Source organism: Liolophura sinensis, chromosome 1 (genome assembly GCF_032854445.1).
Source record: "Liolophura sinensis isolate JHLJ2023 chromosome 1, CUHK_Ljap_v2, whole genome shotgun sequence".
Taxonomy (NCBI): domain Eukaryota; kingdom Metazoa; phylum Mollusca; class Polyplacophora; order Chitonida; family Chitonidae; genus Liolophura; species Liolophura sinensis.
The window spans coordinates 9,144,379-9,167,205 of record NC_088295.1 but is presented as its reverse complement, the minus strand read 5'-3'; the positions used below and the strand labels follow the sequence as shown (position 1 = coordinate 9,167,205).

Sequence of the window (22,827 nt, the reverse complement as noted above, 5' to 3'; positions counted from 1 at the left end):
CAATTTAGTGTTATTTCGTGAAGGCTACAGTCAAAAGGACTTCATGTATCACAGGGCGAGCCAGAGTGGATTTCTGTGTTAAAATGTTTTTACCTCGGCCTGAGCCTTGGCGTGTGTCTCGATAGCAAAGTTGTTCTTCAGTGACGCGTATTATTTATCACATCATTATTCTTTTTTACATATCAAAATATTTATTTACAGTGTTCTACATCGCCACGCTTGAAGAGCGACGCGATAATTGCTTCATGAAACACACTTCGTCTATTTATCATAAGATAATATACGCAACATATTAAATCCAGTGACGTAAATTAAGTCTTAAAATTTGGAAAACAGTGAATTAATTAGCTGTGTGTTACAAAATACGGACTGATTGAAAAACAAAATATGACCCGATTTGTGTCATATTTCGTTTAAATTACATATTTAACGAGAGTTCAGTGAAATCGGTCAGCGAGCAGACATAGCCGACAGGTTAAGGTGCTTATCTCTTATTGACTAGGGAGAGGAATTTTCAATATTCCCACCCTCTTTTCTCCCTTGATGTCAGTGAACTGTCAGCGATACTCTCTCGTGCAGTCTTACATGAAGTTCGTGGGGATCACTTGCAATCCGCCGGTATGACATGTTACCCGTGTGCAATTTAAGATATTACTTTTCTTTGAACAATTTTTCAGCCAAGTCCATTTTAATGCAAATTCAATTTTTTATGTTGATCCATAATCATAACCTTACCCACCAAAACCAATGGCGGTGCAATGAGTGATTTCTGTAAGAGTTGTGCTTGTGTCCTGTCAGAGAAAATGGTGGAAAGTATTGCTGTTTGAAATATCTGTACCCTCAATATCAACGATACCAGCTCTAATTCCAGCGTTAAAGTAAATAGTTTTCAAGCTGGGAGAACATAACCTTAAATCAGTATCAACCCATCAATCCTGCTTGGTTGTTGCTGCAAAAAATGTTGGAGAAAAACATAGCAGCAATTTATTGTTATTGCGTAAAGGCTACAGTCAGAAAAAAAGTCATGCATCACTGGGAGAGCCAGTGTGGAATTCAGTTTTTACCCAGATTTAGGCCTTGAGACCGTGTCTCAATAGCAATAGTCTCAATTGTTTTTCATTGACGGGCATCATGTATCAGGTCTTTATTCTCTTCTATATGCCGTAGTCTTTATTTACCCTTTTCTATATCTGCTCGCTCGAAGAGCGAGGAGATAATTGCTTCATAAAACACATAAAGTCGTCTGATTTTTCTCTCAATATAGTCATAAGATAACATATGCCACCCATTAAATCTTAATCCGGATATATTAATTTAAGCAACTGTGTGTGTAAAAATGTACACATTGATTGTAAGACAACCGTCTAAATGTACACAATGATTGTAAAACAACCGTCTTTCCATGCATGAGTAGTCTGACTGCAAAATATTCTACACATACATCTAATCCCTTACAGTTAAATTTGTACAGTCATGACACCAGGGTATATCCTACAGAAACTACGTTTCAGACACATTTTTTTCTCGAAATTACACTTTGGTTTGCTTTAGTGTTCATGACCTGAATATATAAGGTTCACCCGTCAAGCCATGATCCGGTTTCTGTGTCGCCGTTCAGCCATATATAGAAATAGATTTATTGATTTGATTTGTGTTTTACGCCCACTTAAAAACATTTCATTAATACCAAGACGGCCAGCATCATAGTGAGAAGAAAACGGGATGAGCCCTGGGGAAAACCACTACCATCCGCACGTTGCTAAAGACCTTCCCATGTACGGTCGAAGCGGGGGTGAGCGACTGGCTGCTTAAGGTTTAACATCGTACTTAACAATTTTTCAGTCATATGACGACAAAAGAATCCTTAGGGTGTATGCAATGTACCTCCTTTTATCTAGTGCTGTGTCACTGAGACGACTTAACGAAGGGAAGTAAGCTGCCCTGCTCAAGCCTTTGTACTGATACGGGTCAACCAGTCGTTGAACTATCTCTTTAATGCTGAACGCAAAGCGGGAAGCTACAATTTCATCTTTCAAGGTCTTAGTTAGCCACGAAAGACTCGAACACCTTTTCTTACACTGGCCTAGCATCGTTGGAGTCTGGACGCTTACAATATTAATTTCGTACTCAACGAAGGTCAAGGTCGATTCTCTTTGTTGTCGAGTAATTGTCGCGCAAATAAGAAACACCAACCAACTAGATTTACAAAAGATTTATTATAGCCATGAAGGCTTCCACGGTATACGCTCCTTGGTCAGTGCCGCCATGTTGAGCAGCTACGCGCATATCCTGCTTCATAGTGGATCAATGGAAATATAGCAGCAGTTCTGGTCAGGTGTTAATAACCACTGTATGAGTACACACGATGTGATATACGGGCCTTGCCTTTGTCTGTATGAGTACACACGATGTGATATACGGGTCTTGCCTTTGTCTGTATGAGTACACACGATGTGATACATGGGCCTTGCGTTTGTCTGTAGGAGTACACACGATTTAATATACGGGCCTTGGCTTTGTCTGTATGAGTACACACGATGTGACATACGGACCTTGGCTTTGTCTGTATGAGTACACACGATGTGATACACGGGCCTCGCCTTTGTCTGTATGAATACACATGATGTGATATGCGGGCCTTGCCTTTGTCTGTATGAGTACACACGATGTGATACATGGGCCTTGCGTTTGTCTGTAGGAGTACACACGATTTAATATACGGGCATTGCCTTTGTCTGTATTATACGGATATGTGGTGAATGACGGTAGGTCTGCATCACGATACAAAAGTGCAGTTAATTATATTTTATTCCAAGCGAACTATATATACACACATATATATGTGTGTATACATATCTACATATTTAAATCTTTTATATCTATATCTATGAATTGTATTAAAAGGAATTTAGTTTTGCTTCATAAGTTAAATAAAAACGACGCTGTGACAGCACAACCAGCTCATTTAATTAATTAAACTTTATTTTGACTTGAAACTAACTTTAAAGACTAAGGTACAATAATGAAAGCAGATGTGTTTTTGACCCTATAATTTTGGAAATATATGGTCGGGTTGGGTGAGATTGGTTCACAACTTTATATAATAATTAGCCTTGAACTTTTCGTTTCTGTGTGGTCGACAAAGATATTTACATTTTGCATGTTGGATGCTGTAATAGTTACAACATTGCAATAGTACGCCAAGACTACGTAGCAATGTGTGGGGCATGGTAAAAATACAGCGCTTAAAAAAATAATAACAAAAATATGCCGTGCTGGACCCAAACATAAAACTTTATTTGTATAGTTGAAAAAAATACGTAGTATAGTTGATTTTTCGTGACGATGTTACATGAAGTTTTAGTGCAGTAGCGTTAGAGCTTTTAGCCAATGGGTGTCCACTCGTTTATACACTATATAGGTTACTACATGAACATACACTGCGTATGTAAGGCTATGGACAGTGACTCGGTCCATGATTAATTATGCCGGAAAGTTAATCTGAATTGACTGAAGGTTACATATAATCTGTGGAAGTTTGATACTAGATTATACAATTTCTGTCAGATTGACATAACCAAGCCTCGAGATATCCAAAATGTTGGTAACAAGAATGCCAAAAATCAGACGCACCAGCTCACCTTAGTACAAACTCTGTTTTGTTGTTCATATTTATGCTTAAGAGAATTGTTGACATTACTGTGAAAAGAAACGAACATACCCTTGATATATAACATTCTTATGGTCAGTTAGACAAAGGACTGACTTTACAACAAACGTTTAAAGTCGTCTAAAAGGAAAAATTTGTATGGTCTTCCCAGATATCTCAGATAGCTCAAGGTTTTAGAGCATTGTGTTCGTGGATTCGAATTCCGCTGTCAATCTGAAAGAATCCCGCTCCACCATACAACAAACCATGGCGCGCACTCATGTGGTCCTAGTGTTCACCCTTCACCGCTAAAACCACACTATCTCCCAAGGATGGGATCTTGAAAAATTATCATCTGCGCAGACAATACCGTGACGCCACAGCAAACGTTTAACTACTATAAAATGTTGAAAACAAATGAAACACCAGATTATCTGAGACTGGGTTAGCTGTTGAATGAAAATAAATCTCGTTGTCTATCGATTTATATAGTTTGATTAGCCTTATTGCGTGGAGGCCAGAATTATGGTCGAAGGAAATTAGGCAGGGCTCGGAGGAAACCCACGACCAACTCACATGAATCACTTTGAAGATAAGCCAGCATCAATGTGTAATTAAGGTGGTATGTTCAGAATGTGTGTGGTTAGTTGCTGCATAACACACAAAATTTCTGATCATTGTGACCAAGTTTAATCATACAGAAATGAAAGTTTTCGAAATCTCTTGGGTATATGAACACGCCTACGACTGAAGCACCAGTCTAATTGTTCTGTTGGGAAAAGTATGAACCAAAATAACATGTACACAGGAAACGATGAAGTAAGGAAATGCATGTAGCTGTTTTGCTAGAAACGTTATCGGGTTGCATGCACAGCTTAGATGACCTCTTGCTGATTTTCTAGCAGATAAGCATGAAATCAAGCTTGCATGCCATGGAAGGACAAGACGGCATATTGAAATCTATCAAACCCTATGAACATGTCAAAGAACGACAATATAAATTTACGTTCGTGTGTATGTATGCTTGATGTTTTTCAGTGCTGAGGGCCAAACGAGGAACTAGTCTTTGTTATGACCTGACCCGGAATTCACATTGGTATAGAAATCTGTCTGAATAAAGGTACATTCTTTCATCTAGGTAAACCCTTGTATTTTAAAGATGATACGAAAGACTGATTCGCAGCGATTAGCAGGTACCAATGTCCACATAAAACACCTCCCTCAATGGGAAGCTATACAACCAACGATTGTAGTTGTGGATGTCACAAAAATATCAAACGACGTTTTTTAAACAACGAAAAGGGGTAGGCATACTTCAACGAAAGATCCTGATATTCCTTCACAATATTTACGTCCACTGAATGTGCTAAATGAGTATACCTTTTGAGGGGTTATGTATCGCTGGCTAATAACCACCGCCCATGTGTTGACCACTGATGAAGAAAGGCTCTGATTTTCAGCCATTAGGATTCTCAGAAATTCTCCGGAAATCTGCCACCTCCTCTGTAAGAAAAATAAAAAGCTTGACCCAATGTCAGATTGAGCCTAACATCTGTGGCCTTCATCTGTTTATTTGATTCACATTAATGTTGAAAATTCTTTGCGTGAAAAAAGATTTCCCTCCAGGTTTCGAGTGGCCTAGTAATAGAAACGCTAGCACCTTTACCATTTGGCCACCAATCGCTCCCCACACAAATCTGCTGACACAAAGCATCAACAGAAACAACACAGATGAAGAGCTGGAGTGGAGAATTTCTCACGGAAACTTTAGAGCCCCATGACCAGGTTCTAGGACATCACTTACCAAATCCTTGTACTCTTGACTGAGTGATTGAGTGAATACGTGTGGTTTAACGCCGTTTAACAATTTTTTAGTCATATCTATACGAAGGAGTCCTTAGAGTGCATGTAATATGTCCCCTTGTTGCAGGATGGATTTCCACATCTCTTTTACTTAGTGCTGATTCACTGAGACAACTTACCGAAGACAAGTAAGTCGCCCAGCCCGAACTATTATGCTGATACTGGTCAACCAGTCGTTGTATCATCCCATTAATGCTGATCGCCATAGTAAGTGAATAACGGTCCTCAACGAGAAGTAATAGAACGTACATGAACTAGTAGTTCACAAAAAATGTCCAAAATTGCTATATGTTATAGAAATAAATTTTGGGTAGATAGATACTGGTGTTTGGGTTGTACAATGTTCTGCGAAAACGATCAGTGTTGATTTAAAACGCCAACTGGTGTCGTCTTTGATGACGTTTTATCTTCAAAACGCTCCTATGGCTGACATATTTCGATAAAACAGCAGTTTATCAATGACTTTTTTATTTTTGTATGACGAGGTTCCTTACAAGGTGAACATTGTATCATTTTTACATTTAAACAGCAGCTCGGCCGTTCGTGGGAAGGGAAGCAACCTGCGGATGGTCGTGGGTTTCCCCGGGCTCTGTCCAGTTTTCTCCCACCATAATGCTGGTCGCCGTCGTACAAGTGAACTATTCTTGAGTACGGCGTAAAACACGGCGTCAAATAAATAAATAAATCAAACCCTACGTCGTTAAATAAATTTTAAAAAGTATGTCTATTGCATTGGTTAAACTGAGTGTTCACGTTGTCAGATGAATGTTGCATAGTGGGTGTTGTCTCCCTTTATTCGCAAGTTTGGCGCACAAATAGGCCAGGGTAGTCTTCCTTGGGTGTGCAAAAATAATCGACTTAAGCATTTGACAATAACTGTTAATTTGTGTCGCTTTTGTATGCAAGTGTATTAAAACCGATTAAGTTATTATTGGATGTATTCTAAACGTTAAAATGATACAACATGATAGATCCTGCTATCATTTTAAAACGTTACTCCAGAAATGATTATTTGCAAGCCAGATTACAAGACGTTTTATAATATATAATGTGAAAGGCATTACAAACGTGCCGAAGACACACACACACACACACACACACACACACACATACATGGTAGTTTGTGTTAATGTAACATGTACACGATTAAAACTGAAATATAACTATCATAATGTTAAATTCAACATTTTTTTTTTGCAGTGTGGAAGGGGGGGGGACATCTATAATGTTAGATTAACACTTTCTAATGCCTTCGAAATGCTAAGAAATGTCAGATCCACACTTTCAGGTTTTGTACGTTCGGTACGTTCGTAATGCGTTTCACATTATATATTGCAAATAATCATTTCTGGAGTAACGTTAATGATAGCAGGATCTATCAAGTTGTATCATTTTAATGTTTAGAAAACATCCAATAATAACTTAATCGGTTTTAATACACTTGCATACAAAAGGGACACAAATTAACAGTTATGGTCATATGCTTTAGTCGCACACCCAAGGAAGACTACCCTGGCCTATGTGTGCGCCAAACTTGCGAATAAAGGGAGACAACAGCCACTATGCAACATTCATCTGACAACGTGAACACTCAGTTTAACCAATGCAATAGACATAGAGGGTTGATTTGACCGTATCACATTATCGTTAGAAAAGTTTTAACTCTTTGTCTTAAAATAAAAATTTATGTTCCCAACTTCTATCGTCGAAAAATAAGCTCTGAAATCACACTGCAAATTTTCACTTCAGCCAAATGTCGCTTTGTGTACTCGGCCTTTGTACCCAATAATTTCGTGAGCAGAGCTGAAACTGTTCGATTGCAAATAATTGGAGAAATGTCCTTTTATCGACATACTCTCCGGAGAAAGAAACAACATTTTGTAATACCATATATACGTATATTGCATATTCAATCTTTAATTGGAAATTGTATTTCCTGTACATGTAATCCTGCGTCTATTTACAGTGCTAAATGGGTAAAATAGCATAGAAAAGAAGAATCCGTATGTACTTGTGCTGAAAACGGCTGCTATGACACGCAAAGGACCCGGTGCGATAAGGCGGAAAATCGGTCCCATAGTGGTACGATAAGATTGCTAATTTCAAAAACCCAGCTAATTTCTGTAAATTTCCAAATCAAATGTATAATACTTTCTGGAAGTGCCCATAAAATTCATATGACCTAGAAGAGATGGTTGCTTAGTAATAACCCGTCAAAAATGCACTTACGATAAAAAAGAACGGTTTTTGGTTCAAACAAGGCACTGCGTTTTTAATTTACTTCCTGAAAATCGACGATAACTAGAAAAAATTTTACTGAAACTTTCACGTGCACAGTTCTCCGCCTTACCAAACCAGCTCCTTTTACAGAGATTACATACGTGATTATGTGAACCAACGTTCTGCATGTACTTTGCTCTTTATCACTGAAGCTATCGGGGCATTTATCTAAAAGCAGATATTTGGTGAAATACCCACAAATATCGAAACAACGGTCATATGCTTGGTATAAACCACTTCGTGATAGCAGTATTAAGGTAAAGAGGTACGATTTACGTATTGTGGTAACTACTGCGTTGAAAATACCTTTCTGGACATGCCCGAAAACAATTTTACTTTTAAATAGATAACGTTTTAAATACAGGTCAAAGCATATGAAGATATATTATCATTTTAACAAAGAACAAAAAAGTAAATCTTTACTTTCTAAATTAATGTACGCCTCTCCATGACATTAAATCGAAATGGGGAATAATTTCGTGGACAACAAAGAAAATAACAACGACGAGTTTTCTCCCTTGCGTGGGTTTCTACCCGATTTTTCCGAGACCTCAGTAGCAGGCGAGCGAGTGCGTCGGCTGTTAACACGTATATGAATATTTACAACATTAGAAACCACTCCCATGAACCACATGTACAAACATACACCGGGTTATGTGTAATACCTTGAGGAAACGAAATTTATCTCTCTACGTACAGATCCAAGTGGTCAAATAATTGAAAACAATGTCTCTACCATGCACGTTTAATAACAGAAATATTTCTTCCAGAGAAGTTTAGGAGAGTGGGACTACGTTAGTATTTTAATAGTAGGTCTAAGCTATTTGAACATCAACTCGTAACCTTAGAATTTATTTACATAACGTCTATGAACGATCACTGCGTCCAGCTTAACATTTATATTTTTAGATAAAAGAAACCAACGCGACAGATTGTAATCCCCTGTTTAGACCAGTGGGAGTTTTGAGTTCGAATTTTTTAACGCTGAAGGTACGAAAAGTTCTACTATTTTAATCATAATTACTATGATATTGGAGACCAAATGAACAATGGAGAAAACAGGTGAGCTGAAGGTTTGTGAAATTAAGAAGTTCTTGAAAGACAGATGTGTCATTTGTGCCCTGCCCACGATCAGACAAATACTCGGTGAATTAATGTGATCAGGAGCTGACTAACACTTTTGACACATCACAAGTTCGGTTTCAAAACTCGCTTACTGTTCCAGTTAAATAGGCACTGGAACTGTCATTTGCAGATTTGCACGCGATTGTGTACTCGGACAACATTATATGGCTATGGGTGAAATAATGAACGTAGACTTTCGGAAAACAATTATGCAGTGGAAACGTACTGTGTTACCGACATAACACACAATATGTCGATGCCTGTAGTGAGCATAAAACAGGATTTCAAGACCATTGTGCAGCTGGTTCTTGTCTTAAACATAACTCACGATGCAGCTACTCACATTGAGCGAATTCATTCAAGTAGACTCGTGCATTCAATAAGCCTCTTGACAACCTCTCAGGTATATAGCTGAATATCAGAGAGCATAATGAATTAGTGATACCAAACAAATTGTCATTGTACACACACATATATATATTATCGGGACGTTCAGCAACTTGATAACGCAGTGTTTGTTCTCGTTACGTTTTGTTGCGTCAATAACAGTTCGATTTCGTACCATAATCCACTGAGCAAATTGAGAAGGCTAAATTAATGTCAGTTTCATCAATAAACGTCTTTGATGTTTAATAGCATACACAAGTGTTTCAGGTCAAACCACTCTGATTATTCGAATTGTTTTCATTCTGCCAAGTTTGTGCAGGACCATGACTTCATTCCAGATACACGACAGTATCACCAATTTTATTACAAACCTGTCACCAGAACTACGTGTATCCCATGGTAATGTTACCAAACTACATCATCATAGTAAAGCTCACCAGAACGAATCCATCATGTGTATTTTAACACTCTCCGGCAATGAAATGTATCACTTACTCGTGGTCATGGTAATATTTTAACAGATCTACCATGGCAATGTCTCATCAACACGAAACCATTTTAATGTCATAAGGATGCCATGTCATGGAAGTGGTCCAACGCAGCAATGGGGTTGTCTGACCACAACCACGTCATCGAAGTGTTCCATTTAACTATACCGTACCAATGTCTCCACAAAGTAAGCAATGGTAATATCTGACCTCAACAACGCCATTGTAATGTTCTTACCACAAGTATTCTATGATATTGTGTTACCACAAATAGGCCATGGTGATGTGCTACCACAATTACATGTACGTCATGGAAATGTTCTTTCCATAATTACATCATGGAAATGTTTTATCACAAATACGCCATGGTATTGTGTTACGACAACTACGTCATGGCAATGTGTAACCATAGTTACGTCATGGAAATGTTCTTACCATAACTACAACATGGGAATGTCTTTCTACAAATGTTCCATAGCATTGTGTTACCACAACTACGTCACGGCAATGTGTTACCACAATTACGTCATGGTAATATTTCACCAGAACGTGGCCTTCGGGAAAATCGTGAAGATTGACACAATAATACAACAGAAATACAGAATGAAAAACATCCTGTCCAAAACAAGAGCTACAATTTTCCATTCCTTGCCGATTTTATCATTGAAATCCTTTTCTGCGATTCTGTCTGTCATAACCTGGATGTGACGTTTGACCTCTCGGACTTCCGACTCGAGGTTGACCAGGGAGGACATGTTCTGGTGTTTGTCCAGGAACGTGTCCATCTCCGTGCGGACACTGCCGTTAGTCAGCACCCTCCAGCTCGGTGAGTCCTCCCGATGCGCATCCACGGAGCCAACTTTGTCATACTTGATCTCCCGGAACTGCTTGCTCCGTTCCTTCACCGTCTTAGACAATAGTCTCGTGCTCTCAAACGTGTCGGCCGTGAGCGAGATCACCTGGCTTCTCATACACATCACACGAGCCATGAAATCAATCATAATCTGTAATACCACAACAACCATGAGTATCAGTCTTTCCAAACAGTGCGACAAAGTTAAATTGATCAGCCTGCCAATAATTGTATATTCGCGCTATGTAAGAAGTTAAACCTTCTTACATACCATGTAGTGTATGCAGGAAATGAACCTGTGATGGCTGCAAGAGACGTTAATCGAGACAATGAACCACATCATATGTATAGTTCTACCTTAATTAAATTGTTGTTTAAAGCCATTTTCTAGACACTTTCATGGTTGGAGGCAAGGGAGTGCCATGGGTAAACCATCGACCTTTGGCAAGTTGCAGACAAATGTTCCACAGTATGACGTACATATATACATTCCATATTGGTACAAATGAAGAGGTTTTTATCGAACGTAAGATGGTGTTGATCATCTTCACCTGTGTATTATCACCACTACCCCACTTACAGTGAGAGTGAGGGAATCTACAAACCCTTGTCCAAAGCCGGAATTGAAACAGGACCTCATGTATCTTAGTGCTTGAAAAGCGAGCATGTTAACCACTCGACCATGATCTGCTCCAGCTCTTGTCTTAATCATATACATTTATGTTTGTTTTCTTTTTACTGTGGCTGGGAGAAACCAGGAAAGCCGTTACCTGACGAACCTTCTCTAGAGAGGTCCCTGGGAGTAAGGCTCAAGTTTTAGCCGTATTATATGGGCAGTCTGCAAACGCAGGTCAGCTGGCTCTGTGCCTTTCATATTCCCCATGTAAACATCTAGGCTTAGGGCATATGGAGTTGTCTCCTTGGAATAATATATGTAAATGAGATGGCCCTAACTTACCTTCGTCATTAAGCAGGCGTTATAATTATTACCTTGTCATATTTACCGCCACTACCATAACACTTATCCATCATGCCAGTCAAATATTGCATAACCTGATAATAGCTGAAGCTTACGTATTCTAATCGATAACTTTGATATGGTAATGTGGGACAGCCTTATCAATAATGGCATCGCTGGTATACACAAGGCAGGCTCTGGTAAACTGTGATTAATCTGCAATTCATTACGAACCATTTTCAGAATCCTGGGCACTTTAGATCGATTCCCATGAAAGTAGAGGTTTACAACAACAACGGAGAGGAAAGTGGATAGCGTTATCAGTATCATGTTCAGGCAGTAGTACGCCCCTGACAAAGACAGAATACAAAGAGAGAATAAAGTCTATTAGCATTCAAATTTACAACGTATTATGCAACACAAAACAGTTAGTGAATGCCTAAGTTGTGGAATTCATTGGGCACTATATTTCTGGAACCCTTTTTATAACTTTTTCACTTAAAATCCAATAACGATGTAATACTTGCCCACAGGTAGGACGGGTATAATACTTATATTTTCATTACATTTTACACTCTTACTACACATACGTGGGCACAGAATCAAGACCAGTACAATACCAGCATGTGGAGGAGTTTAAAAATGTCAGTGTGAAGTTTAGTACTTAGAGTTACGGCATGTTTGGAACATCCAAGGTGATATTTATGAATGTTCATGTAAGTCTAATGCATTACCAGGGCCCGTTTTCACGAAAATATTTATGTTTTTTGGAGAAAAAAATTATCCATGAAGGTAAAAAATTATCCATGAAGGATTTGTTAGACAACAAACTGCCAATTTAAGCAGTTCAATTACTGAACTTAAGAAGCTTCATGAAACCGGGTCCAGGGCTGTAACATGCAATGTCTGTAAGACGAACTCAGTGTAAGAGTTTGCCTGGCATAAGTCAACCCCTACACACATTTATAGCGCGAGGAGACTTACCTATAAGCGGAATAGAAGTAGCCGCAGGAGGCGTTGATTCAGCCAAGAGAAGCAGAAGCACAAAGAACGCCACGAAAATGTTCATACCTGCAATAAGAAAATCCAAACTTTACGTTTAGTGTTCATATTTTTCAATAATTACAATTAGATACTTTCTTCATTTTGAATAGTATCTGAGATCAGTGTTTGGTAACCATAAGCAATATATGCTACTGTGTCACATAAAATGTTGATAGAAAACCAGTACTAACTTTTATACACCTATACCTTTATTCGTGCTTGATTAATAGCCACTTATTGGATATAGAAAACTAAATGATAATCCTTTATTGTCATCATCACACTGTAGGCTTTAGTTATTGAAGACCAGACATCGGACATAGCAGTTATGGGTCAGGACGTTGTGCTTGAGGGGAAATCGATCATTCTGTGCGATAATTAACTGTCTGGAATCGCCTCCAGTGTCGTCTGGTGAGGGAGATGTTAAATGGAGAAATCAAAATCACACCATAACACGTACTAAAGTTCCCCTAGAAGCGCCCAATAGCCCAAGCACTAAACGACCTTTAGATTCTTTCGTCACCGGGCTTGGTTCTCTAGTTTACGAGTATATTACCAATAGGCGTTGTGCCTGTACCTTGTCATTCAAGAAAGATATTCACAAACATTCGCCTGTTTAGCTGTAATTATGCAGTGTGTGCTGCAGATATTAAATATATTACCCAGTTGCATCTTAGCCGGGGATTCCGGAGGCAGCCAAAAGAGCACGAGCGTCAAAGAAGAAAGGAGAACACAAGGCAGAATCAGAATGTAGTTATAGAAAGCCACCTTTCGTTTTAGGACCATTGAAAAGGTCAAGTCCGGGTAAATCTCCGGACAACAGTTGTATTTTTTGATGTTTTTCTTGGCAGTAAACTCCTTGATGTCCCATTCATTGCTCTCTATATAGTCCCCGAAATCAAAGCCCGTCCCGTTGTCATAAAAGTGGACGTCCAGTTTAGCGCCATCGTAGGTCCAAGATCCAAACTTCATCTTACATCGTTGTTCGTCAAAGGGGAAGTGTGTGATGTCTATAGAGCAGGAACTCTTATAGATTCCTTGGGGGATCCACATAACGGTACCGTCGCTATACACTACGGCCAAGGCCTCTCGGAGCTCCTGTAGTCGTGTGTCAGCACTGCAACCAACACATTTACCTTCTTAACACATAGACCACGTACAGCACAATTTCCATCTAAATACAAGACTAGGCATCAAAACAGACATGCAAATACTAGCCGAAATTGGCATCCCGGGTCAATAATAGGCAAACTAGTTTCCAAAACAACATTCAACAAAAACCCCACCAAAGAACTAAGAAAATATATAAAGTACGAAATTGAGATGGATTTATGCAAAGTTAAGCAGTGAAAATCATTTCCACCAGAAAGGACAAATCTGTTCAAATACTGGAAATTTTGAAATAGTGTCTTGAAAGTATCCTTAAAGTACAGGTGTAGCTGAGAAAATCAAGGCTTCAATCAATCTATATTTCAACACACATCAATACCATCGTCAGGAAATTGGGTCATGTGAGTTATTCGTCCATATCCACTTCTATAAGTGAAAGTTGACAGCTCCTCTCACTGTTTTCTTTGTGTTCTCTGTTTCTTTGTGACTGAAATCTGGTTTAACGGGAGTGAACTTTATTTAGCATAGCCTTGAATATCAATTTTTTGCTGTTTGAAAATGCCCCCAGGTTCCAGACTAGGATTGAAACACTGTAGTTCTTTTGTGCAGATTTTACTCAACTTTTTCCATTCCTATAAAGTTGTTGTTTTCAGGAACAATCTCCACGACTGAATTCCAAAGATAATGAGCCTTGATCGACCTTAATTTGTAAGAATCAGCTACAGTTCACAAAAAACGAGGACTCTCAATGTGTATATTTTATTCAACAAAATTTCTTTGTGACTGTAATCTGGTTTAACGGGAGTGAACTTTATTTAGCATAGCCTTGAATATCAATTTTTTGCTGTTTGAAAATGCGCCCAAGTTCCAGACTATGTCAGAAATGTAGTTTTACCAAAATGAAACTTTGGTTTTCTTTGTAATATTCTATTGAATGAAAATAATCAGTGGATCTACGAACGCAAACTATCCTTCCAGTTGTATATAACAACATAGCGACATATGCTGTCATTTAATGAGTACGTCAAACAATCAAAATTGTGGACCATATTTTCAGTCGTACACAACTGGCATAGGTAACTTTCATCAAAACCTGTTTATGAATCAATGGTAGGAGTTAGATTTATTTCAGAATGTGAAACATTACTTACTAATTATACAACTTTATATCTGGAAGCCAAATTTTTGAAGTCGGAACACGGACAGTTGTCACATTTCCATAGTCCACTGGATTCCAGGTCAGTAAAATGTCCCTCCATTTCTGCAGACACAAATTCAAAATAAAATGCAAGTAGTAATACGACCCAAATGCCCTATGTGTAAGCGATGTGTCAATTTTCCATTCAAGGACGCCAAGGTCACATTAGAAACATTTTCCTGGTATAGATGCGTTATATGCTCAAACTTTAAGGATGTAATTAGCTGGCCATATCCGGCCACCATCATTATTCTTTTATTAATCTTAAATGAATAATATTGTCAGGGGCTCGGAATCCAAAGTACTTACGTAGTTGCCCCAGACATTCGTGGTGAGGACTTGGTTGCGTTCATCCAGATCAAGAATCTGTATCATAGATAAGCCATACTCCACGTCTATCCCTTCATTGCTGTCATTCACTGGACGACCCACGCGACCTGCGTTCTTGTACAATTTGAGTAAGTCTCTGATGAGCCGCTTTTCGTGAGAGGCGCGCACCTCGTAAACTGAAACAGGAAAAGAGGTCGGGCTCTTAAAATCCACTGGTTTTGTCGCAAAAAGTTAGAAAAACGAAAAGACAAAAGCCTGATACAAAATTAGCATGAACATATTCCTGTTACTTGCTTGTTTTCTCTGTTTCTTCTACAACTATGAGATAAAACTCACTTATGTGTAGTGCATGAATTGAAAGTTGTCACTGTGGAAAAGCGATTCAATGAGGATGGTTAATGGGACAGCACAGTTTCCTGGGAGAGAAACGATTGAAACACTGTAGGTCTTTTCTGAAGATTTTACTCAACTTTTTCCATTCCTATAAAGTTGTTGTTTTCAGGAACAATCTCCACGACTGAATTCCAAAGATAATGAGTCTTGATCGACCTTAATTTGTAAGAATCAGCTACAGTTCACAAAAAACGAGGACTCTCAATGTGTATATTTTATCCAACAAAATTTCGTTTTGATTTAAAATTTCGCGCATAAAATGTAGGATTAAATCTCAAAACCTTGTAAATAATTCGGCATTTTATTGATTGTATAACTTTAACCTGGTGTTGTTTGTTTACAGAAGTAGGTGATGTCATATTAACACAGCCTGTAAATAAAACTTGATATGATTTGACTCGATTTAGATTGGTGTGAACTCCCGTTAGAATAGCTCGATCACGCGTGTGTTCTAAATTCATTTTTGTTAGTTAGCTGGAGCCAGACTAAACCGCGAAAATATTTCCCAGCATGCATACAAAAGGCTTCGAACGACCAAATCCTTGCTGCCTTTGTCTCTTAGCTCTTTGTCAAATATGGTCGGTAGTTCAAATCCATACCCGTCCGGTTTATGTCGCTCAAAACTATTACCGCCGTCGTGTAATAAATAAATATACAAACAAATAAACACAGAAAAAAGGAAATAAATAGATAAACCATTAATATGGCCTACCGATAGTCTGTTTGTTTAAAGTTCTGCCTTTTGAAGATTCTAATTTATTTAACCATCACCAGTTTCTTGTTCTCGTCTTTCACTGAAATCATATGTGATTGGGTGCCCTTCTCCTTCATGTCTTTTAACCTTTTTATTATTATATCATAACACGTTCTAATGAAACAAGTTTACAAGGCATTTCCCATCACAGTTTTTCTCAACGTCAGTTTTTGACTACCAGTTACGAGCCTGATAAGCAATAGTTTGAATAACCTGCGGGTTGCGCTAGGTGTCAGAGGAATTACGATTCTTTTCTCAAGATAAAATCAAAATATTGATTATGTACAGTTTTTGCAAAACGATGTAAATCTAGTCAATGATAGAGTCAAATCCTAACAGCCTCTATGGATGTTTTAAATTGTCTTGCCGTGCCGAAGTTAGCTAGACTGAGTTGATATCATATTAGTCTTTTAAGTGGACAAATCTGAACACACGGGCACGTTTAGTCCTGCTGGCATTCGTTTGACGGCTGAAGGATTGCCACACATTTATTGGTTTTTGGAACCTCTTTGTTACATTATTTCGATTGGTACCAGAAATAGTTCCACAGCTTGGTTCACTGGTGCACTGGTAGATATGACAACAACCAATGCGTCCATTGTCAGTTGGTAAAACATACTACAGATTGGATGTATTCATATCTGGTGACCCGTCTTGATTCATGTCAAAACAATAAAAGCAACCAGACAAAAAAACCATGCCGATGTTAAGCACGCTGTGAAAAAGTTAACTATTGACCGATACCAAAAAGAATATTTAGTTAAGCGCCAGGGTAATAAATAATCCGCTCTTTTATCCAACATCTTAGTTCAGGAACGTTCTGGTCAATGGGCCTTGTGTGATTCAGCGCAACCTCTCAAAGAAGCCGAAAGCAAGTTTATATCGATAATATCAGAAGTAGAAATAAAACAAGCTGCGGATGTTACATAGCCCTAGAGAGGAAGAGAGAATAGCATTATGTATGGCCAAACGACAGTTGCGCACAAAAATTCTCTTTCCATTTTGGGTTTGATGGTTACGAGTAATTGATTATATTAAATCGCAAGCAGAAATATATGGGATAACTGAAAATGCTAATATGGCTCAGACCCGTTCTAAGTTTAGCGCAGATCAAAGTCGTTGTGGGCGATTTAACTTATTAAGCGGAAATGCAATTCTAGAAAAAACGTCACCCAACGATCGCGGACGACTGACTGAGTATTTCTTCGTTTCGACACAAACGAACTACTATAAAAATCTGAACAATTCTGTTATGACTTCATCAGAAAAACCATAACTATGTGAAATGCATCAATAGGACAATTTCCTGTATAGAGTGCATTATAATACTTACAAATATCAAAACCAAATGAGATCCAAAAGAAACAATATGTGATTTATGTAGCTGATTGATGTTTGCAGGTAGTTATATTTCTGTCATTTGATGGCGGTCAAGTGTATGGGTTGGACCATATAAACCATTTTGCAACCATAGTCAATAATCAAAAGCGTTAACGCCATAATTAAGAAACCACATTACAATCCTTCAGACAAAAGTCATCAATTATGGGATGTTGAAATTCAAATTTTAAACCTCATTTCTATTAATTATCGCAACTATTCTAAGAGTGTACATTATATGTGTTTGAATTGCCATGTGATTGTAACTGTTCATAAAAGTATCACGTAAGCGTAAAACCGATATGCTTACGTCACCCCCAGCCCACTCCGACAAAAACTGAGAAGTCGCATATTTGACGTCTCAAAATTTACACATTTCAGCTATTCAAACAATAGAAGGCTCACCAACCTCACAACCTGCCATGCCTGTCGCTCTTTTCATTGTCTACATGAAATCATTACATCATCCACTACATCATTCCTCAGTCTAAATCTGCTGAGCCTTCTATTATTTTTTTTGTACAAATGAACTGCATATTCTATATTATATATATTAGAAAATTTAGGTGTTTGATGGAGTAATGCCTGAAGAACCTATTTTTGTATTTAAACGTGTGACGGTAGATGAAAAGCATCATAATTACCATGGCACAAAAGAGGGGCGTGTACGTGTGATTATTACAAGCATTTTCACGACCTCGTATTGTTATGCTGACGTAACGTTGATAAAGTCACCATTTTAACTTCCATGTTATCTTCTGAGAGCATTGTCGTTTTGCAGAGATAAAGAAGAATCTGAACTGTCTGTTGTTGATAATGTAATGTTGAGAAGTGTCACAAAATGTTTTCCCCGAAAGACAGTCTAATTTGCAATATCTTAGTGAATTTCACTTTAACACTGTGAAATGTACTGTCATATTGACATTAACAAACCAGAAAATAATGTAATTTAATATATGTATGTGTTTAATTACATTTCACATCATATATTCATTTAGTAACATAGATATTATGGATATATATATAATGTCAACGTGTATGTCATGTAAAGTTTGAAGTATACTGTTACGATTACCTAATTCAATAGTAAAATTTAATGTACTGATTTAAAATGTAATCATTTCAACAACAGCCTGAATCAATACACAGCCTTATTCCGTGCAGTAATGAACACACGGTGAGCATGGAGTTATGGAGTGTAACATCAACGACAAATGTTTCAATACCCAATGAAACTTGAAGCTGACGAACAGATTTAATGGCACATGCAGGCAAATTGTGTTATGTGCCTTTTCAATCACAAAAGGCAAATGGGATAATTGGATCCTCTCTCAACCAGCGGTTCCATCATTCAAATTATGCAAATAGGAATTAAGGGCTGATGATACAAACAACTACTTGCAAACTTTCAAATCGTGAAAGATCTATATTTAGCAACAATTTCACTCTTTCAAACGAGCGCATTTGGCTATTGCAGATTGCCAATTTCCAGTTTGTAATTTTGTTTTGCGTTTTATTAGGCACGACATGCACTAAAACTTGTCCTATCTTTTGGCAACAGTAAAACCAGAGCGGGCGCCACACTGGCTCAGTAGAATAGAACGCTGTTCTGGGCACAGCTGATCAGCCTCTCTCAACATTAGGTCGAAGGCTCGAACCCATCTCTCATTAGTTTGGTTTCTATGTAAGGAGTACCGGAAAAACCAATGGTTTACAATGAATTTCCCAGTTACGTGTAATCACTGTCATACGAGATAAATTAGCTTAGACAGATTAGTAAAATGTTAGGATAATAATACATATATCCATGGCTTGAGAACATACGGTTTGCAAATGTTACCGCAAGTTTACCTTTATTATACATCAACAAAACAATTGGAGCGGTTGTTCCCGGTTAGCTATTAGCGAATTAAATATAAACATGCCCTTTTTACACTACACACTTCACAGCTATACAGGCCTCTTCATTATATCTTAGATGTTAGGTATCTCAACATTTCGAATGTCTGGTGGAAGAGAAACATTACTTTCAAACAAGCTTAGGTGGTCTTGCCTATGATAAGATAAACGTCATCTACAGGCGCTGTCCTAGATCATACTCTGTTACCTTATACTATCAACTAATTACGATCTATTTCATCATTATAGTGAGGAATTTGTTAAAGTAATGCTATAATTTACTCCAGTTTAAAAAAGTTAGGCAACATTATTGAAATTCTCCTTTCTTTTAGCTACACCCTTTATCAGCGTATTCGGCTCACCCATCTAGAATTCATCAAGGAAAATACATCGCTAACGAATAGAGACGGGGGATTTCCCGAAAGCTTCACCGGGCTCGTCAATATGCCATTAATTGTAAGCTAGTCTGTTATCAGCTGGCCGTCAAGGAGGGGACAAGGCGGTCTTACAGGGCTGGGCGATGAATAAAACATGGTATTTACCGTCCTCTGTTTAAATTATCTTTGTGAAACAGTTGACACATGGATTCGACCCGTCAGCGTTTTGTCTATTCTATGTCTAATAATGGTGGTATAACCGACAATGCCTGCTTCACCGTAAGCAATAACACCTCAAAGCCTGACGACAACAGCACTCTCACATATAACACATAACGGAAGAATTACACGCTTGATGTAAGAACTAAAATAAATCACATAGATGAGTATGTGTGATCGAATTACTCATCATCTTTATGGCATATATATATATATATATATATATATACATACAGAATAGTAACGAAATATCAGATCCAAGGGAAAAAAAGACGCCTGGTCAGATGACATTTTCAAATATATACTCAGCCAGACTCTTTCAGGATCAGGATAATTTGAGACAAAGAATACGTTGAGACAGCTGAATCAAGTATAATCAATATGTATGTTAGCTCACATCTTCGTTGAAGATAACTTCCAACTTCGCAAAAAGCGTCAAAAAACCCCTCAAATACTAGCATACATAGTCCATGCCCCATCATTTACTGAAATTACAATAGCTGTTGAATTAAATGGCTTTAAGAAGCCAGATTTCATTCACTGGGAATCTCTTTCACACTTTACACGTCAGCTGTTTCAAACTAAGTGTATTAGAACCAGCTTTTAAAGCGATGAAAGGAAAAATTAAATGTCTGTTTAAATATCAACAAAAGTCGGAGTCTGAAAACTTTTACCACCTCAACGCTAAAACATTATATGTGTTAAAAAATAGTTTCAGCTGAGTGTTGATAAAAATATATCAAGGGCTGCGTGAATCTGACATTTGACAGATAAAGGACACGGAAGTCATGTGAAAAAATGTATATCATTAAACGAGTAATCCACTGTTTTATTTTTTTGTTTTTTGGGGGTTTTTTGAGGATAAAACAACACCCGTTTCATGAAAGGTTTAACACGTAGATTCTTCAGAGCTGACATGTTTGTCAGAGGAACCTGTTCTTTAAATTGCCACGTCTAAAAATACGACCACTATAGACTGACAGCAAAATGCCTTTCCAGGATACAGTTGGTACATTTTTTCTTTCAGAACCGAATAAGTTTGTCAGATTTATCCATTCCATGAGAATGGGGCGATTAATTGTGATTGTTTTTAGATTGGAGCGAATCTTGGCTGCTTTCTGGCAGAAAGCTGGACAAATTGATGAGTGTTATATGCCTTTCCGTGATAGATTCCATGTTTTGTGGACTTACCACCATTGCTACCTCATTGATACTCAAACAGATGTGTGACTAGGTAAAGTATTTTATTCAATCACGAAAAAGTTGTTATCATGTTTAAAGGCACTGTAAGATACTCGCTTGATTTTTTGCTCTCTTACGGGACGGTTGTGTTCTCAGTCAATGAACTGGTCCGCTATAGTCTCAGAATTTTGTTTTCCAAAGAAATACAGCAAATAATTTATAAAATCCACAGTCAATTTCAAGTATTCTAATTGAGAAGATTCTTCACGGTAACCAAGCCTATCCACGATTTAATAGCCTATTTATTGTTTATATAATATATTGTTTTGATGATTGTAATTACACGGTGTTTTCACGATTAGCCACTATAGGGTATAATGTGTATTAGGTATGTTACACTGTTGTTTATGTTATATTCCTATCCCGCTGATCAGGGATGAAAACCAATGGATCGTACATTATTTATACGTTATGTATCGGATAGCGACATTTAAACCACTGTATGCAGGGTATCATATTCAGCAAGATAGCAAGATTGATGCAAGGCGTGTCACTTACCCAAAGTCATATGCAAAATGACCACAAAGTAATTGGCCCATCCAGTCATCTGTGAAGATAGCATTTCAATACCTATGGTGATATTAGCTATTTACGAAAGATTGAGTGTCGACAATCCGAGGCCCGAAGGCGATGTAGTGGTCATTGGAATGATTGCTGGAGATAGGGATGGCCTGACCTCTTTTTGCCCTTATGGGTGTGAGAGAGAATGACTGGAACCTGCTCGCTCTTGACTGTTAACGCTACTGTACCACTTTTGTCCCAGTGGACCAAGTTCTGTTCTCTGGAATCACCTTCCGTTGTTATGACATGTCGCGGGGGTCGTGATCTGTTTCTCTTGCGGCCAGCCTGGGAACAAATAATATTAGGATAAAATTGAATGCGGGATCAGAAATAATACAAGGCGATAATGTAGTGTCTCCAGCGTTATACCGTGCAGAATGTGGTTATTAACCACTCCAAAACTGGCACGTTTTAAACTGGCCAGTATGGACAGCTGTGGAATAAACACATTATGTGAAACAAAGAAGGAGAAATAAAGGTTTAGTCATTGAATATACGGTGAGCAAAATCCGTTCTCCATTCACTAAACAGAAATAATGTAAATGCATTTCCATGCATAGAACTTAGACTCTCCAAGTAGTACCATCGTTATATATTACCGGTGTACACAGAAATGCTTAAAACTAAGCTCATGGCAATCAAACTTCATTTAGCCGTTTTTTTCGCATAGCTCTCATATTGGTCAAAACAAGTAGGTTTCCTGGTTCACCCTTATTT

At 38.0% G+C, this 22,827-nt stretch overlaps 1 protein-coding gene across 1 annotated transcript; it reads right to left on the bottom strand.

The window, feature by feature from the left end:
• Positions 1-7,421: 7,421 nt before the first annotated feature.
• Positions 7,422-22,226, bottom strand: LOC135477502 (neuronal acetylcholine receptor subunit alpha-2-like). The gene is made up of 7 exons (XM_064757627.1): positions 22,048-22,226; positions 15,265-15,461; positions 14,909-15,018; positions 13,310-13,764; positions 12,588-12,674; positions 11,838-11,953; positions 7,422-10,796 (listed from the first exon to the last, which is right to left on the bottom strand). The coding sequence occupies exons 1-7, from the start codon at positions 22,109-22,111 to the stop codon at positions 10,332-10,334; spliced, it is 1,494 nt and encodes a 497-aa protein (XP_064613697.1). The 5' UTR covers positions 22,112-22,226; the 3' UTR covers positions 7,422-10,331.
• Positions 22,227-22,827: the final 601 nt, after the last annotated feature.